Source organism: Lepidochelys kempii, chromosome 14 (genome assembly GCF_965140285.1).
Source record: "Lepidochelys kempii isolate rLepKem1 chromosome 14, rLepKem1.hap1, whole genome shotgun sequence".
Taxonomy (NCBI): domain Eukaryota; kingdom Metazoa; phylum Chordata; order Testudines; family Cheloniidae; genus Lepidochelys; species Lepidochelys kempii.
The window spans coordinates 296649-316806 of NC_136393.1; the positions used below are offsets into that span (position 1 = coordinate 296649).

The following is a 20158-nucleotide window of genomic DNA, read 5'->3' on the forward strand; positions in this document are numbered from 1 at the left end:
GCGAGGTGAATGACCTGAAATAAGCCGCAATTCACAAGCGCTTCTTGCATCACAAGCGGCTTCATTTCCTAAACAGAGCCGTCCCCTCCGTGCATCACCACATCACCCTATCGCCTAGCAACGCCCCACAGGCCCAGGCACCGCAGGCGGCACCGTTCCCGCCCCCGCAGGGGAGGTCGCGGCCGGCGACTTCGCCCCCGAAACAGCCGCCCTCTACTTTGCAAATGGCAGAGGCCCGTGGCGGGAGAGCTCCCCCGGCCCGCCGGCGGCTGCTGCCCCGGCCCGCCTCCCCCGCAGCCGCGGGGTGCCCAGCCCGGCCGGCCCCGCGGGGGCCCCGCGCGTAGAAAGCACCAGCCCCGCCCCGTGTGTGCGCGCGACAGGGGGCAGACGCTGGGGGCGCCTTTCCCCGCGCTCGCTCCGGGCTCCTGCGGCCCCACACCGTGCCGGCTGCAGCCCCTGCGGCCGGCGGGGTGCGGGGGTCTCGGAGCAGCCTGGCCGGGGGGCCGCCTGGCCTGGCCTGGCCCGGCCCCGCTCCCCACGCGGCGCGTAGCGCGGGGAGGGAGCAGCCGGGACGGGTTCGTGAAAACCCTCCCGTGCCAATGCGGGTCCGCGGCGGGCTCCTCGCCGGGCCGTGGCCGAGCCCTTCACCCGCGGGGGCGGGGCGGGGCCGCAGAACAGCCCCCGGGAGCTCGGCGCCTCGGCTTCAGCCCTGTCCCGGCGGCCTGAGGGGAGGTTCCGCTGGGCGGCGCGGGGCCGCCCCCTTTGGAGAGGCTCCTGCGGGCAGGGCTGGCATCGCCCCAGAGCCGGCTCTCGGCGCCCAGCCCCGGCTCTCATTGGACTGCGCCGCGGAGCGAAGCTGTCAGCCCATGTGGCGTGGCCGCCGGAGGTGGCGGCTGCTTAAATAGCGCTGGGAGCCGCTGGGAGGCAGCGACACGAGCACGGAGCAGGCCGGTGCGACAGCCCCGCGTCCCGGCGCCGCCCGCCCGCAGCCCGCCCGCCGCCCGCGTGCCGCAGCCCACCCCCCCGCACGGCCGCTGAGCAGGGCTCCGGCGGCCCCCTCGAGACACGGGCCGGCTCCGCGGCAGTGCGCGCTCCGAGGCCGGGCTCCAGCCGCTCTGCCCCGCGCGGGCCCTTCGGTCACCGGCGCCGGGAGCCAGGTAGCCGCAGCGGGGTGTCGGGGTCTGGGACGGGGCCGCGTTGGGCCAGCGACCGCGCTGCCTCGGGGGAGAGGACGGGCGAAAGCGCCAGGAGCCCGCGGCTGGAGCGGAAGCGGCCGCCGGGCTCTCTCCGAGCATCGGGGCTCGGGCTGCCCAGACCAGCGAGGGGGCCAGCGCGCCTGAGCCGCCCCTTCCTCGCCCCTGCGGACAAGGGGATCCCGCCGCTGCCTCTCGGCGGGTTTGTGGCGGGGCCCGTCCCCTCGTTGGGCTCGGCTCCATCTTGCACCACTGATGACGGGGGAGTCTGTGTTAGAGGCATCAAATGCAGTTATCAGTATATTTAGTGTGTGGCTGTGTTCCTCCGTAAGCGTTCCCCAGACCCTTTCGGTAAATAGGATTGTACAAATAGGCGGCTAAACTATTCTTGTCTGAACATAAATTGGCATTTGCCAGCTGTAGATGCCGGTGAAAGCTTTGACTGTAACACGGATCTGATCTCAATCTATAGAGAGAGGCGGTGAAGCGCTGGAGTAGTCCTCTTCGGAGAGTCAGTGGTCATCTTAGAGATAATGTTCTGAATAAACACTGCACTGCCTCCTGCAGTATCCGTCCCTTTCCCCTCCCACATTAGTTGACTATTCATAGCTAGCTGAGAAGCTTTTACTTATTGAAATGTTCGTACAGTAATACAGTTTAATTTTGTTTAAAGATTTCAAAAAACGTGAAGTAAAATTAAGTGATTAGGTGCATTTGATTATCTATATTCGAAGTGAAGCTTGCTTCAGAGCTTTGATTTTGGAGCTATTCATCAAACGTGAGGTAGCAGCGGGGAAGAGGGGAGATGGAGGCTGAGCCCTTGCTGCATTGTGAACGTTCTGCATCCAGCCATTTTGATATCGGGCAGTGAAGACAGTTACACACGGTAAAGCCTGTTTCACAAGCAGATGCAGAGAGGGAAAACATTTTTTTTTCTTTTTCTCCTTAGCTTTCTCACCCTCGAATAATTAACACCTGTACATGTATTAATACATGCAAAGGGGACTAAGAACAATATATAAATAACATTGATTAAAACAAAAAGAAAAGGAGAACTTGTGGCACCTTAGAGACTAACACATTTATTTGAGCATAAGCTGAATGCATCCGATGAAGTGAGCTGTAGCTCATGAAAGCTTATGCTCAAATAAATGTTAGTCTCTAAGGTGCCACAAGTCCTCCTTTTTCTTTTTGCGGATACAGACTAACACGGCTGCTACTCTGAAACCAACCTTTGATTAAAACATACTCCCTGGCATATCCTTTGTGGCACTTCAGAGATTTTATTCATTTGGACATTGGAACTGAAATATTTAATTTCTTTTCCGATAGCCAGTATCTACAGAGAAATTTACTTAAAGTTTAGATCAATTTTTTTCCTTTCCATGTGTACTTTTGTGTGGTCTGAAAGTATAGTCTGTCATCTGCCCCACCTAATGGAGTCTTACACCCATCCCCTTTACCCCCCCCCCCCGTAGTTATGTAATTTAGTAGTACTAATTTAGTAGTTATGTAATTCTAGCTATTTAAAACTAGCTGCATGCATGGATAATACTAAAAACAGGAAGAAGATAGGCTTTTTATTGGTGGTTTTAAAGTACCAGAGGTAGGAGTTACGGAAGCCTTAAAGCCAAGAAATTTAGGGACTCCTAGATATCACAAGGTAACATCTGATGTTTGAGATATTATATTATAGTAGGCAGAAGGTCCCTAAAACTCAGCCCGTTTTGTTAATTCAGCCATAACCATTAGCAGATGTATTGGTTCGTCTCTCTTTATTCTAAGAATAGTAATGTTGTAAGCAAACCCCTGAGCTGGGTTTACAGAGATCCAGTCAGGTCTTCAGCCTCTCCTTGGAGTTCTAAACTTCTTGGGATGTACTGAAAACTAGCAACGCTTCTTCAAGGGCTTCAGGAAATGAGACTATCTTACATGAAAGTCAGTGTCCCCAGTAAAGGATTCTGAAAACTCCCACCAAGGGTCGATTTAGCTGAAGGATGTGAGATGATGGCCTCACCTGGGAGGTAAGTGTGCAGGTACACGTTTAAAATGATGTTTATACAGTGCAATGTTTTTGGGAATTAAATCTGGACGAATTTAGGGAAGCTAGCAGCACTTCCTGATAATCTAGGCATTTACAACACTATAATCATAATGCAGACTCAAAAGCCAGTAGTGAGTATATCCATTCATGATAAAAACACTCAAAATAACAGGTTTCAGAGTAGCAGCCATGTTAGCCTGTATCCGCAAAAAGAAAAGGAGTACTTGTGGCACCTTAGAGACTAACACATTTATTTGAGCATAAGCTTTCGTGAGCTACAGCTCACTTCATCGGATGCATTCATCGGAAGCTCACGAAAGCTTATGCTCAAATAAATGTGTTAGTCTCTAAGGTGCCACAAGTACTCCTTTTTCTTTTTACACTCAGAATAGTTTTTGTTTTGTTTTTTTTCTTTTAAGATATGGAAGCACCGTGTAGTTTTTTCCATGTTTTATCAAGCAATTGAAGGCATCCTTCCTAAGAAAAGGAACAAATCCAGTCTCTCAACAGAGACGATAAAAATTCTGTGCAGTATTAGATTTAGCAATAACAAATCCAGTTTAACAGTGGCTGAGAAACTGAACACTAGCTAAAATAGCCCAAATACAAGTACACCTTGATTTTTAGTTTTGCTGTCTTTTACAAAGATCTTTGAGAGGTAGGCTTTTTAAAAAAAAAAAAAAAAACTTTTCTACAATTGAAGTTCTAGGGAAATAAATTTTAGAAATGGGATCATATATTTATTTAAAATCAAATATTGGAAAATCTGGGTTTGCATGTAGTAAAACTTGGAAGTAAAAGCAAATCTTTTGCTAATATCCCTAATGAAGTAAACTTTGGCAAAGTCACAGAGAAAATGCCACTTGTATATAGGAACCAATTCTCTACAGATTCCTATAGGAACTCCCATTGCTGCCAGTGCACCTGCCACTGATGGAATGGGAAATAGAGGAATTCATCTAGTTTTTATGTCTTTGGAGTTTCACAAACTTGGCTATGAAAAGGATTATTTGTAAGGCCCTGCTCCTGCAACTGGTTCATGCAGGAGCATCCTCACTGAAGATAATGGAACTCCAATTTGGTGCAGGGGTCTGTGAGTCAATGGCAGGATCAGGGTCTTAATTTTGATGGGCTTGATCCATATAATCAGACCATAGATTACAGCTACTTTGACAGATCCCATTTTGAATGTGTATAAAAGATAGTGCATCAGGCAGAACAAGGGATTTCTGCAGTGGATTCTGTGTGCTTCCCCAGGAGACTAGCTCTGCAAGGAGTATCCCATCAAGTTTGGAAGGCCATTGAAATGCCATCTGGAGGCTTTGTAGGGGCTTCCCTCTCCCTTCACTGTACCCAAGAGGGATAATAGAACCATTAAATGAGGGTTTCCCACTGTAGCTGTATGCGGAGTGGGGAGAGCTCAGGCATCCAAGTAAGGGCTTTCTTTCACTTCCTTAAATAGCATAATAAGCTCAGTGGTCATACAAATGCATAATGCATTCTTGTAGAGAGAAACAGATTAAATGGGACTAGTGAAAAATAGACACACAGGTGCTAAACATGGAGCAAAGTAATGATTAACATTTAGTGATGAATTGGGAAGAGGTGCTAAGTGAGAGAGGTTCTTATAAGGGTCTGTTCTAGAACCAGAAGAGCTTGGTATCTTCATTTGTAACTGAGCATGTTAGTAATACTTGGCCAGTACGAAACTAGCAGGGATCAAATACATGGAGAACAAGATTAAAATATAGTATGAACTTGATATATTTGAGAAAAGGACTGAAATCAATAAAACTGTATAGAGGTTAATATGGGAAGCAAATAACCAAAGTACAAATATGAAATGATAAAATAGTGTGTACTAGTCAGTAATACCAAGAAAAAATGGTTGGTTATTATGGATGACAAGCTGAATGAGTCAGCAATACAACACTGATGCAAAAAAAATTGCGTAAATCAAGTGAGATGGTAATTCTCATCAGTGGTGAGGCTTCTATTGGACAACTGTTCAGATGAGAGTAGTGCTTTTCTAAAAATAACAGGCTGTTTGAGAAGAGTTTAGAGTAACAATGTCAGGGTCAGAGTAAAGTATGCCAAAATGTCAAAGATTGACAAAGTATGTTACGCTCACGTCTTCTAGACACCTCTTCATTGGAACAAAAGGACTGAACAAAAAGTCATAGATTTAAGATGGAAGGCGGGGAAATCAGACCCTCAATTAGACCCATCAAGATGGCATTAACAAACCTGAGAAACTGCCTAATCGTATTTGTCACCCTTGTTCTTCCCTCATCTTTCCATATTTAATTTGTTGTCTTCACTTATTATGTTTAATCTAAAGGTAAGTACAGCACTGAGGTGGGGGGAATGCACGAGGTATTCCCCCCCTATTTTACTATCCTATGTGTCCCTTAATGTAGCTGTAGAACTAATGCATTCTCATTCCTGGCCTCTGCCCCACTCTAAACTTTTTAAATGTGGATGCACCACTTTATCCAAATTAGACTGCAAATGCTTTGGGGCAACTTGTTGTGTAAATTGCCATACATAACTATGGTGCTGTATTAATAATGTTGGGAAACTTTTCAGAACAGTAGAGTGATGGAACAAGGTGCCAAGGAAGGTTCAGAATGAGTCGTAACTGGATATAGAGGGGCATCCAAGCTAGCCTTGACTATTGGGGATGCTTTAGAGTTAATGAGATCCTTTCCAAAGCAAAATATTCTGACTCTGCATCTTGAGGAGGCTCACTTAGTTGTCTCTTCTGGGTTTGTTTGTCTTTCTGGTATGGGCCTCTTCCTTTCACCTTGTCTATCTGTGCTATAGAGTATTCAGAGAGGGATTTCCCAACCTTAAGCAGATGCTGCTCACTCTGTTGCTGGGGAAACTCAGCATTGGCTTCTCTTTCACTCATTTGGGTTTTCTGTGATTTCCAGTCCACCAGCACTGCTGATTTCTTGTCTTCTCTCAGATCTCTCCTCCTTGTCCTGTCTTCCATTGAGATGGTTGTTGATTTTTCTCCATGGTTCACTCTGCTCTGCATTTAATTCTTTCCCCCCATTCTTCCATTGCATTGTCCACCCTGCCATCCCTTAGCCTTTACTTATCACTAACATCCACTTCCTCTGCTCCTACTCTTGCACTGCAAATAGTCTCTGGTGGAAACCCTGTGACCAGCCGACTTCCTCCACAACCAGTCTGTTCTTTCCTCCTTCAGTTCTGCCATCTTCTGAGCTAAAGAGCTCTACTTCTCCAATGTAATTGAATCCTATGCCTTTGATCCCAGCTGCTCTTTTGCCTCCTAACACTCCTCAAACCCTTCCTACCTCTTGCCTCCACTTCTCACTCTGCATGGAATCTCACTGGCTGCCTCCAAGCAAAGATTGACAAAATACAGTGGTGCTTCCCCCTCCCTACCTACAAATCTCTTCCCCCTCCCCCTTCACAAGTGCAGAAGTTTTTCCTCTGCTCTCCTCATCTAACTCCTCCACTTGCCCTAGTGACCCCATATTTTGACCTCCATCATGCCCACTGTCCTCTGGCTCTCTCCCCTCACAATACAAACATGCTCTACTCTCTCTCCCATCTTAAAAAAAAACTAACCCTTGACCCTATTTTCCTCTTTAACTACCACTCCTTCTCCCTTTCATCTCTAACTTCATTGAACCTTCTCTCTGCAGTGCTGCTCCTCCAGTTCCATCCTAAACTCTCTACAATCCAGCTTCCGCCCCTTGCACACCACTGAAACTGCTCTTGCCAAAATCTCTAATGATCTCTTTCTAGACAAAGCTCAGAACCACTACTCCATCCTCATCCTCCTTGATCTGTCAGCCACTTTTGATACAATCCATCATACTCTTCTTATTGAAATCTTGTCCTCTCTTGGCTTCTACAACTCTGTTCTCTCCTGGTTCGCCTAGTACCCCTCTCTAATCACTCCTTTGGAGGATTCTCCTAATCCCTCCTCTTCGCTCCACAACTTTCTGTGGGGGTTACACAGGGCTCTGTCCTTTGTCTCCTTTTTGCTCCCTCTACACCTTGGTCTGGGTAACCTCATCCACAGATTCAACTAGCAACTCTGTTCAGACAGTTTGCAAATCTAGCTCTCTACTCCATACTTGTCTCCTTCTGACTAAATTAAAATTTTGACCTGTCTCTCTGATATCTCCTCATGCATGTCTAGCTGACAGGTCAGTCTCAACATGGCCAAAACAGGGGTCTAGAGGCCTCCCCCTCCTTTTTCAATCACTGGACAACACCACCATCTGGCCTGTCCCTTCTGGCCCATAATCTGGGTGTCCTCTTTGACTCAGAGCTCTTTCTAGGTTCTCACATCCAGACTGTTTCCAAAGCTTGAAGCTTTCTGTGTAACATCTAAGATATGGCCTTTCCTACTGCAACATCCTTCTCTCTGACCTTGACAAATGCAATTTTGTCCCGCGCATATCCATTCATAATGCTGCTACAAAGATTTGACCATGTCTCTTTGCATCCCCATGCTCTCCTCTGTTGCATCAAACATAAGCTGCTTGTCTTCATGTTCAAGGCCCTTCATGGCCTAGCCCTGCCTATCATTTCATTCACTATTGAGATGTCATCTCTTGCCTCCAATGGGTCAGGGATGCCAGCCAGCTTTTGTGACTGGTTAAATTTTCAAACAAACCCCTTTGTGCTTTCTCTCTCAGTGCCACTCATGCCTAGGAGGAGCTCTCTGTCAGTGTTTCCAAAGTTACTTTATCCTCCTGAAAAGTCTTTTTCCTTGATGCCAATGAAAAAATGGATGATGTTGATTGGGCTGCTAATGGCTGAGACCACTAGATCTATCACACTGAGTGTCCTTTTTTTGGTACTTCCCTGTCTATCTGTAGTTTCTTGTGTTTATACTTAAGTTCACAGAATCATAGAATATCAGGGTTGGAAGGGACCCCTGAAGGTCATCTAGTCCAACCCCCTGCTCGAAGCAGGACCAATTCCCAGTTAAATCATCCCAGCCAGGGCTTTGTCAAGCCTGACCTTAAAAACCTCTAAGGAAGGAGATTCTACCACCTCCCTAGGTAACGCATTCCAGTGTTTCACCACCCTCTTAGTGAAAAAGTTTTTCCGAATATCCAATCTAAACCTCCCCCAAGTTGTAAACTCTCTGGGGAAGGGTCGGTCTCTTTGTTCTGTGTTTGTACGGTGCCTACCACAGTGGGGTCCTCGTCCTTGACTAGAGCTTTTAAGCACTGTGGTAATACAAATAATAAAACTGACTTGCTAGGTTTTGTGAATGGAAATAATGAAAAATCTCCTGTTGAACTTAATTCGTTGGCATATTGTCACTGGCTTTTCTCATAAAGGGCATGATACAATGCCTATTGAAGTGGGAATCCCAACTCCCTCATTACATGATCAATTAATTTGTAGTAGTGTTTTCCAGGGAAGCAGTGGAATTTCCGTTGACCGAGGCATTTTACAGTAGGCTGGAAAGTTGAAAATGTCCGGTTAGGAGCAATTCTGGTTTTTCTCCCAGAGGGGTTGGACTTGATAAGCTAATAAGCCAGTTCCATTTCTGTGGGTAAGATCTGTGCTTTGGTTACACAAATATAAGTCTGGAGTAACTTTACTGACCTCTGTGGAGTTACTGCTGACTTATGCTCATGTAAATGAGATCTGAATATGTCCGTGTGATGATGTTTGTGTGTTTGGCCAGGCATCATCAAAAACCCTGCAACCAAGAGGGCTGAGCTTTTTGTAGGAGATTAATGCTCTCTGCATCTGCTGATCAATTCCAGGATCTGCTCTAAAATAGTGTACCTATCTACAAGATTGCTTCCAGTTATTTGGAAAGTGCGGTTCTGTCTGGGCAACAGAATAAAGTGCCTGGAGAGAAGAGAAACCCATTTGAATGGCTTTGCTCAGAAGCATCAATTTCACAAAACCAGTTTGCTTAGAGGTGTCTATTTTGTAAGAGTTTCTGAAATAGTTGGCAAAGGTGTCCAAAAAATTCTGAATCAAAGGCCTTTCTGAGCTGTGTTCATATATATACCATCTTTCTGTCAATGAGGAGAAAGCGTCATCAGCAAAACCAGAATTCTCTGCTTTTTTCATAGAGAACTTCTTGGATTTCAGTCTTATTTAAAATAAGAAAACAACTCCAGGTGCAATAATAATAGGCAAGTGCAAGTGAACAAAAATGACTTTTGCCATACTGGGCAACTATTGGCACTATAACCATGGGAAGGGTGATCAAGAACCAACACTTCTGGATGGGATCTTCCTAAGTGTTCTAGGAGCACACATCCCCTTGAGATTCAAGGTTTGGTTTTCAGTGGCCTTTGTGCTTCTAAGTCATTAGGTGTGGTGGTGTTTTTTTTGAAAATCCCACCCATTGACCCTACAGGGTATTTGTCTATAGCTATTAGTTAAATTGTTTTAAGTAGAGTTCACAGCCTTCAAGTACCTAATCTCCTGAATCCGTCTATTCCCTTAACTTCAAGGCTGACCATCCTTTCTGTCTATTAGAAGCTGTCCGGGGTGGGGGGGGGAAGCTCCTCCTTCTCTAATTTCATGTTACTACTTCAGATCAGCCTGCTAACTCCCTGTTTCTGGAGATGGGTTTTGAGCCCATTACCTAGTTATTATAGAATCATAGAATATCAGGGTTGGAAGGGACCCCAGAAGGTCATCTAGTCCAACCCCCTGCTCGAAGCAGGACCAATTCCCAGTTAAATCATCCCAGCCAGGGCTTTGTCAAGCCTGACCTTAAAAACCTCTAAGGAAGGAGATTCTACCACCTCCCTAGGTAACGCATTCCAGTGTTTCACCACCCTCTTAGTGAAAAAGTTTTTCCTAATATCCAATCTAAACCTCCCCCACTGCAACTTGAGACCATTACTCCTCGTTCTGTCATCTGCTACCATTGAGAACAGTCTAGAGCCATCCTCTTTGGAACCCCCTTTCAGGTAGTTGAAAGCAGCTATCAAATCCCCCCTCATTCTTCTCTTCTGCAGGCTAAACAATCCCAGCTCCCTCAGCCTCTCCTCATAACTCATGTGTTCCAGTCCCCTAATCATTTTTGTTGCCCTTCGCTGGACTCTCTCCAATTTCTCCACATCCTTCTTGACGTGTGGGGCCCAAAACTGGACACAGTACTCCAGATGAGGCCTCACCAATGTCGAATAGAGGGGAACGATCACGTCCCTCGATCTGCTCGCTATGCCCCTACTTATACATCCCAAAATGCCATTGGCCTTCTTGGCAACAAGGGCACACTGCTGACTCATATCCAGCTTCTCGTCCACTGTCACCCCTAGGTCCTTTTCCACAGAACTGCTGCCTAGCCATTCGGTCCCTAGTCTGTAGCTCTGCATTGGGTTCTTCCGTCCTAAGTGCAGGACCCTGCACTTATCCTTATTGAACCTCATCAGATTTCTTTTGGCCCAATCCTCCAATTTGTCTAGGTCCTTCTGTATCCTATCCCTCCCCTCCAGCGTATCTACCACACCTCCCAGTTTAGTATCATCCGCAAATTTGCTGAGAGTGCAATCCACACCATCCTCCAGATCATTTATGAAGATATTGAACAAAACCAGCCCCAGGACCGACCCTTGGGGCACTCCACTTGATACCGGCTGCCAACTAGACATGGAGCCATTGATCACTAAATAATAGTGCATTGACAGTTTTTAACATATAATAGCACCTAAAAACCTATATTGACTGTGTCAAATACGCAGTCGGATTCCTCAGTATGATCTGTGTAGAAATACTTCATTGGTGCTCCATTCAAGCACAGCAGTCAGCTTGCACGGATCACATCCCATTTCAGGATCAGGGCCGTGGATTGTAAGCTGCTTGCGGTAGGAACCGTGTCTTCGTCAGTTTGCACACCTTGAAGCATGCTGGTAGCATTCAATAAATGACTCTTCAAACGGGAGGGGGTATTTTCCTATCCCCTGATTGTGGCCTAGGAAGTAGAGATCATCAGAGCCTCTTAGTGTCTGTTGGGCAGGGAGGGAGGTAATTTTTATGTATGTATTTTTTTCTTCTTTTTGCAAATCCTGCTCTTATTTGCTTGAGAGGAGTAGTGTGCCCCCCCCCCTTTTTGTGTTTTGTTTTTTTTGTACCTATGGACTCCATAGACCATTCCAATGTAGGGGAGGATCTAACTTCTTACAGTGTATATTTGGGTACTGCCTCCTCCCTTCCTCAGCATGTTGGGCAACACAATGTGTTCTTTGCATAAATGTTCACTCAGCTAGTTGATTTGTGGATCTGACTTTTGTAAATTCCTTTTCCAGAGAGAAGTTAGGAGATGGAGGACGTGGTGATTGCAGGCATGGCAGGAAAGCTGCCAGAATCAGAGAACATGCAAGAGTTCTGGGAGAATTTATTCAATGGAGTGGACATGGTCACAGAAGATGATCGGAGGTGGAAGCCAGGTGAGCCCTGAGATTGTCTGCACTTGGGGTCTGAGCTCTCCAGATGAGCTCAAGTGTTCAAGGAAAAGAGCCCTCATAAGCAGGAAAACCCTGCCAGAGTTTGAGCTCATTTCTGATGTCCCTGAATTTCATGGCTTTTATCTCCTGCTTTTATAAGATTCCAACCTATATCCACTCTATTGTGGCCTGTGTCAGAGTGATAACCAAATAAACTTCATGGTGCTGCCTTACAGAAGAAAGTATTTTAGCGGTGCAGTTTCAACACTCATGCACCAGCAATGGTGTCTAGCTGCTATTAGCATCAGGCAGCAATGAGACTGACACCGCTGTTTGCTGGGTATTGGATGGGATCTCTGTGGGATTTGGGAGTAGCAAGATCACCTCAGTCTTTTGACTTATATCCTTGTTATAATGTTCTTGGCTGTCTGGTTGTCCATTGAAAACCCTTTTTCTAACTGAATGGATATGTACATGCCAGACACAACTGAAAGCTCTTGATCTGCAGATGTGGAAAGTGGCTTCTGTGTTTCTATCTGGTGATGAACTGGCACTACTCACGAGTCACAAACTGTGTTGCAAAAGCTGCTTGTTTATTTGGCAAAACTTGCCAGAGCATGAGTTTGCTTAGCAAAGCCAGAAATAGCAGCCAGTGGGGTTTAGTATGGAGACGTTTCATCAGGAACTTTACTCTTCTTACAATTATTCTTAAAAGGGTACTGAGGAGGTGGGAAAAGTAGATACCTTGTCAATCTGGTGCTGAAATGTAGAAATAGGGCATGACGTTCAGAATACCTACAACTGGCATGTGATTCCAGATTACACTTTGTCATACGATGGTCTCCTACCTAGTAAACACATTTTACATTGAAGTTGTCTTTAGTTAAATGTTTTTTCTCTTCAGGACTTTATGGGCTGCCCAGGAGAAATGGGAAACTCAAGGACATCAGCAAATTTGATGCCTCTTTTTTTGGGGTTCACCCCAAACAAGCTCACACAATGGACCCTCAGCTCCGCTTACTATTGGAAGCGTCTTATGAAGCCATTTTGGATGGAGGTAAGCAGCTGAACAACTGAATAGGTAAAACTGGATTTTAGTGTGTCTGAGATTTTGAAGAGAGTCTTGCACATGTCTAAGTAGAACTTTCATATAGAGTCTGAGAATTCTAGGGCTTTGACGGTAGAGAGAAGAGACCTGAGAACCGGTACAGGTAATACTTCAAAATTAAGTTCTCTTCCCTGGGGTCAGGTTTAGGAAATATCTCTAAAATGGATAGAAATGTCTGTCTGGGGTCCACGTGGAGCAGCTTAATGCTTCTCTAATGCTTGAATTGCCATGTTCTCTTGATCGCAGTTTGCTGAACCCTCTGCATCCAGAAAAATTTTCCCATTGCCCTACTTCCATTATATTCTGCTAAAATGGAGATAGAGTTTCTAGGGTAGCGAAGATGATTGGGGGTGGGGAAGGGAAGGAGGAATTAATATTAATCCTCATTAAAAGTTCCAAAAGAATGGCAGAATGTACAGTGATGTGTTCGTGGGTATCTGCTTAGTTCAGAGAAAATATGTGGAATTGGATTCAACTTCCATAATTCTCTTACTCAGGAAATTAGTTCTCAAAAATTGTTGCCTTCCCTTGTTCCATCCCTGCCAGTATCTGGAACCTTTAGAAATTTTAATGATATCTATTCTTTTAAAAAAGCTTTTTCTCTAAAATTGAATGGATTTAGTGTTTTGAAAATGATTCCCAGTGTGACACAGCCAGGAACAGTCCTCAAGACACCAGAAACTTTCCACCTGTATCTGCGGATACAGACTAACACGGCTGCTACTCTGAAACCTTTCCACCTACAGCTCTTATTATTTATTTGTATTAACACTATGCCTAAGAGCTCCAATTATGGTCCAGGACCCTATTGTGCTAGGTGCTGTACAAACACAACAAAAAGATGGTCCCTGTCCAGAGAGCGGACAAGACAACAGATGGATACAGACAGACTACAGGGGAACAATGAGACATTACTGGTCGTCGTTATAGGCATTGGTCTCTGCACACCAGCAGCCCAAATGTTGTCCGTTGTAGGTTTTACAAACAAGAGAATTATAAGGAGGACAATGAGTTAGTTTTGTGGGTATTTACAGGCAGCTCCTCCCAAACATGAGTGGCAGCATGAGAGAAAGCATGAAGGTGCCTGTTTGAAAATGTAACAAGTGGCTGATTGAGGCTGGCACCATAGGCCCAGCAGAAGAGGAGTTGGCCTTTCACTGTCAAGGCCCTTCCTGGCCTCAGTATTGAAGGAGAAAAGTAGGAGAGGAGGTGAAAGAAGGCATCTGGTTGCTCCGTCAGTGCACCTCATTCTGCAGGACTCCTGGTTCTATGTTATCAAAAGGTTTTATTTCTGTTTGTTGAGTCAAGACTTGAGGATTCTGCCATGTATGTTCTGTGGCTCTCTAGAACGCTTGCAGATGTCTTGTAAAATATTAACATCTTTTTAAGGCCTTAAAGATGTTTTTGTTTGTTTTTATTTTCCTTGCTAGTGATTAGGTGTCTTTCTCCCTTTTTAAAACAACTGTACTTCAGATCCCCACACGCTCTGGCCCTTTCCTTCCTTACCCTTCAACCACATACATGTTTCAGCTCTTGTTCTCTGGGACTTACTTTTAGCCTCTTTAAGCCCTGGTCTACACTAGGACTTTAGGTCGAATTTAGCAGCATTAAATCAATGTAAACCTGCACCCGTCCACACGATGAAGCCCTTTATTTCGACTTAAAGGGATCTTAAAATCGATTTCCTTACTCCACCCCTGACAAGTGGATTAGCGCTTAAATCGGCCTTGCTGGGTCGAATTTGGGGTACTGTGGACACAATTGGACGGTATTGGCCTCCGGGAGATATCCCAGAGTGCTCCATTGTGACCGCTCTGGACAGCACTCTCAACTCAGATGCACGATTGTTTGCCATTGCTCTGACGCAGGGAGGGGCGACTGAGGACACGGCTTACAGGGTTGGCTTCAGGGAGCTAAAATCAACAAAGGGGGTGGCTTTACATCAAGGAGTATTTCAGGCAGGACTTCACGGAGGATTCCAATAAGAAATGGTGCACCTAAGTTACTGTTCTTATTGGAACAAGGAGGTTAGTCTGGCCTCTGATTGATACATGGCTAGATTTACCTCGCTGCACCTTCTCTGTGAGTGACTGCAGTGTGAGCTAGAAGAATGAGTCCCCTAGACAGGGGAGGGGGGGAAGCAAATGAGTACAAAACAAGTCTGGTCTATTTCTTGTTTTGATCCACTCCATCTATCTTTTACATCTTTGGCTGGCAGCAGACGGTGCAGAAGGACTGCATGCCATCCACATCTCATGGCTGCTTGGCAGAAGGTGGTACAGTACGACTGCTAGCAATCCGTATCGCCTGCCTGCTCACCATAAGACGGTTCAATAGGACTGACTGCAGGACTAAAGAGAATGACCTGGTCAAGTCACTCCAAATTTAGTCCCTGCGCCCATGTCTGCCCAGGTGCTCCCAGCCGATGTGGCCAGGAGCACCTCGGACACGACGAGGACGGCTACCAGTCATATTGCACTGTCTGCTGCCAGAAGGCAATGGGTTGCTGCTACTGTGTAGCAATGCCTTACTGCGTCTGCCAGCACCCAGGAGACATAAGGTGACGGTTACCTGAGCGGGCTCCATGCTTGCCGTGGTATGGCGTCTGCACAGGTAATTCAGGAAAAAAGGCGCAAAACGATTGTCTGCCCTTCCTTTCACGGAGAGAGGGAGGAAGGAAAGGGGGGCCTGACGATATGTACCCAGAACCACCCGCGACAATGTTTTAGCCCCATCAGGCATTGGGATCTCAACCCAGAATTCCAATGGGCAGCGGAGACTGCGGGAACTGTGGGATAGCCACCCACAGTGCAACGCTCCGGAAGTCGACGCTAGCCTCGGTACTGTGGAAGCACTCCACCGAGTTAATGCACTTAGAGCATTTTCTGTGGGGACACACACACTCGAATATATAAAACTGATTTCTAAAAAAACGACTTCTATAAATTCGACCTTATTTCGTAGTGTAGACATACCCTAAGGTATGTCTTCACGTGCAGAGCTAACCAGGGCTTTTTTCCTAAATTTTAGTGCAAGCCCCCTACTATCCACACACAAACCTTATTACTTGGGTTTATGTATGGTTTGAAACTAGGCTTGCTTAACTGGCTGGGGAGTATAGGTTAGCACCCTTGTTTCACTTAAACTTGGGCTTAACCTGCCCACTTTGCAGTGTGGACTCAGACTGCAATCTGGGTTATAGAACTTGGGTTCTAATAGTCCTCCAATGCCTTTCCATAATTCCTGGGCGCTAGATGTTTCTGCCCTTCTACCTACTCCCTTCTCCTGCACAGAACTCTCTTACCAGTTTATATACACCCACCTGGTCAGCATCTAAACCCCACATTCCATGCAGCCTGCTCTTTCTACACAACACTCAAACAGTACGTGACTGATTATAGAGATGCCATCCCAGCTAGCTGCACTGAGGCTGACATCAAGTTCTGGTGGACCTTTGCTGTGAAATCAGTGAGGTCCATGAGTTGAGGAGGTGTACCTGAAATAATCACCATCTGAGAATATCTCAGAGGCTGGCAGAGGAGGGAATTAAGCAGTTGGCAAATCAGTGCAGGGAGAGAATTATGCTGTTCCATAATCATGGAATAGCTGCAAAACCTCTGGTGCCAAATGCACCTAATCTTGCTAGTTTTGTCCTTCAATTTGAGGTTGTGCTTGGTGTATAATCTGCCTTCTGATGTCCTCTCAGGTATTAATCCAGCTGCCCTACGTGGCACAGACACAGGTGTGTGGATAGGCGTGAGTGGATCAGAAGCTGGTGAAGCATTTAGCCAAGACCCTGAACAGCTGCTGGGTTACAGTATGACCGGCTGCCAGCGTGCTATGTTTGCCAACAGAATTTCCTACTTCTTTGACTTAAAAGGTAAGTGTTTGAGGGCTCTGTAATGCTGATGAGTAACAGCAGTTTGGCAATACTAATAGTATAGTATCCAGTGTGTGGTAGGTACTTACACAGACATGAAGACATAGCTTTCTCATCCAGGAAGGGGCCATGTATGGTACGTGGGGAAACTGGAATCCATGAATATGGTGTGACTAGGCAGCAAGGCTCAGCATGCAGACTTAGTGCTTGAGGTCTGGGTCGGAGTAGTTGGTACTCTTCTGAGAAGAGGATGATGGTGGGAAGACCTTCTGGAAAAGAGGTGTGCTACTTTGGGAGTTTTTTGCTTGTTTATACAGTCACTTGATGGAGGGCAGTTTAGAAACTGGCCCACAGATGTGTGGTTGGGGGAAGACTCACAAAGGGAGCAGTTAGCTCTGTAGCTTAGGCAAAGTAAAGGAGGTGAGGAGGGCATCAGATAGGGGTGAGGGTGAAGGAATAGGCAAGTTTTGTACTGTGCACAGCCTTAAAGGCAGGGCAGAGCATGAGGAAGTCTGGGTATGGAGGTGGTGGGCAGATTATAGGAGAACAAGGCTAGGGCCAGGGAGGAGGAGGAGGCTGCAAGTGGGAGAAATAATCAAGCCAGGGACAAAGGATTTTAGCGGTGGGAATGGAGAAATGGATGAGTCCTTCCTGAGACGATGAAATGCCTGTGGCTTCTGTACATAATGCTGTTCATAAACAAAGTGGGAAAGGCACAGTTTGGCCAAACCAGCCTTTCTTGGGGTCAGCAGGCAGGGAGGGTAAAGTTGTCAATGCATTGGGATACTCTAAACTTTTATCTATCACTTGATCAACTTCTTTAAAGATCCTAAGCTCCAGTCGCTGGAGAGCAGAGATGGCAGGTCCTGAACAGCAATTATAGGAAACAAACAGAAGGAAATGATTTGACTTCGGATTTTATTTTATTTCATTTTTTTTCCCCCAAGGACCAAGCATGGCCATCGATACGGCATGTTCCTCTAGCCTCATTGCTTTGGAAAATGCTTACAAGGCAATTCATCATGGAGAGTGCAATGCAGCCCTTGTAGGAGGCGTCAACCTCCTATTGAGACCCAACACTTCTGTTCAGTTCATGAAACTTGGCATGCTTAGTCCTGACGGTGCCTGCAAGTCCTTTGATGCTTCAGGTAAGGGATTAGGTCCAAATCACATTGTGCTCTGTGAGAGGCAGCCAGTGTTCCTTCCTCCAGGGAATCTATATTGAAACAGAAAAGTGGATAAACTCTTCTGTCCTTGCTCATGTCTTTTGCTACAAACAATGGAACTGCCAAGGGCTGCACACTCAATAGGAACATAAAAAATTATAAGGATGGGAAAGGAAAACATGGTCCATTTCCCTACATTGGGGCAGGGGGCAGACAGGAATGTCATGCTGGAAAGTGTTCCAGGGCTTCATAGACCAAGAGGGAGAACCTCTTTAAGTCTGATATTTAGCTGAACTTGTCTGTCATGCCTTTCTAAAGGCATGATCATTCTTTTGAGGCTCTTCAGGAATGACACTGTAGCGCACAGTACTTCACTGTTTTGTCATATGCAGGGCTGTCTGGATTTCTCTTTGCTTTTATTTCATTCTTCCTCTGCCCACAGGGAATGGCTATTGCCGCTCTGAAGCTGTAGTGGTCATTCTCATGACCAAGAAATCCATGGCCAAACGGATTTATGCCACAATAGTCAATGCAGGGAGTAACACTGATGGTTTTAAGGAGCAAGGTAGGTCTCAAATCTCTGGGAGACCATGAGATACTAGTGTTCTTTTCAATGTTTATCCCAAGAACAGCGGGTTTGAGGCTTTTGCTAACTCTTCTGGAGTTTCCCTTTTTTGGGGTTTGGGAGATCCGTTTCTCCTGATTAGTGGAAAATTCTGACCCTCTCTTGTCATAAGTGAATCTAGTTAAATGGTTAGCACTTTATTCCATATGAAGGTAACAGGAGGATGTTCAGCTGATCAACTTTGCTCTCCCCAGGGGTATCCCAGTGATGTTACACTGGCTAAGTTGCAAATTATTGGCATTATGATGGGAAAGGAGAGGATACAAAAAATTACTTTTCCTTCTCCCTGAGAGCTTCAGTTCCATGAGCACTGCTCAATCTAGTAGATGGTTGATGAGAAGAAGCCTAGGGTCTTTGATATTAAAGTTTAAATCCTACAACTTCAGTTTCGTTCCAGGACCGGCCTTCCCTTTTCCCCTTCCTCTCACTGAGAGATTGACTTGTTGCAGTTTTAGTGCTGGAAACGTGAGCATAAACCCTAAAAGTATATTTGGATCTCCCTCAGAAACCTAAAAAGAAAAGGAGTACTTGTGGCACCTTAGAGACTAACAAATTTATTTGAGCATAAGCTTTCGTGAGCTACAGCTCACTGCATCAGATGCATTCAGAAACCTAGTAATCCTAATTAATGAACAGGTTGCTGAAACTTTGCTCCCAGATGGGAATGGGTAATTGATAATGATTCTTGTTCCAGGCGTGACATTTCCCTCTGGAGAGATGCAGCAGGATTTGGTCAGTTCTCTATACAAAGAATCTGGGATCCTCCCTGAAGAAGTGGAGTATGTAGAAGCTCATGGTACAGGCACCAAGGTTAGCATAATTTTACCATTGTCTCCTATCTCTGTGTCTCTTCCCCTTTCCCTCCAATTTTAGCATCCTTTCCTTTTCTTTCCTTTCAATTTCCTTCCTCTCTCTCTTCTCCCGCGCACCCCCCTATTCTTTCCAATTTAACTGGAAGGAGCTAGATTTCCCATTTCTAGCTATTCCCTTCACAATCCTTGGTGGTTGTGGGGTTTGGTTTGTTTTTAGCCTAGAGACGTTGGGACAGGGGCTCTTCTGCCAACTTCATGTTGTGCATGCTTAGTATAAAGTATCATTCTGACTTAATTTCCTTTTCTGTTAGGTTGGGGATCCTCAGGAAGTGAATGGCATTGCAAATATTTTCTGTCAATTAGAGCGAGAGCCATTGTTGATTGGATCAACCAAGTCAAACATGGGTCACCCAGAACCTGCCTCTGGGCTTGCTGCACTAGCCAAGGTAAGACATTGTTTCTCAACTATTACATCTGTAGATATCGTGCCTTGTGCACTGACCCATTGTGGAATTTAGCTCTGGTGGAGAGAGAGAGACTAAGGAGGTTGTCTCATTAACCAGGCAGCCCATTCTGCTATTGCCTCTTGCCTCATTTGAAGGTTTTCATAAAGGCTCCAAATGCTCTACAACAAGCAGGATCTAAATTCTTAGACCGAGACCTGACTGTCTAGTCTCTCTCTAGTCCTAAAGTCTGCAGACACTTAAATTGCATTGAGAACAGAGGGTTCTTTATTAAATGGCTAATTGTCATTACTGTATTTCTTAGTGAGTTTGATATTCAATTATTTTATGCATCACTATGAAAAGCTGTGACATAACTTGATGAGGGTGAGTTTGGGGCACTTGGCACCTAGGAAGGATGGCAAGCAGCTTGGGTTGTTGGTGCTCAGGAAGTGGCTGGAAGTTTT

At 45.8% G+C, this 20158-nt stretch overlaps 1 protein-coding gene across 1 annotated transcript in view; it reads left to right on the forward strand.

Moving 5' to 3' along the window:
• The first annotated feature begins 711 nt into the window (after positions 1-711).
• FASN (fatty acid synthase) overlaps positions 712-20158 on the forward strand; it is a 91059-nt gene continuing 71612 nt past the window's right edge. The window contains exons 1-8 of the mRNA XM_073311577.2: positions 712-1157; positions 11520-11660; positions 12562-12714; positions 16472-16645; positions 17593-17793; positions 18254-18376; positions 19131-19246; positions 19560-19694. Coding sequence (XP_073167678.1) covers positions 11534-11660; positions 12562-12714; positions 16472-16645; positions 17593-17793; positions 18254-18376; positions 19131-19246; positions 19560-19694 — 1029 coding nt within the window. The 5' untranslated portion in view covers positions 712-1157; positions 11520-11533. The remainder of the gene's footprint in view (positions 1158-11519; positions 11661-12561; positions 12715-16471; positions 16646-17592; positions 17794-18253; positions 18377-19130; positions 19247-19559; positions 19695-20158) is intronic.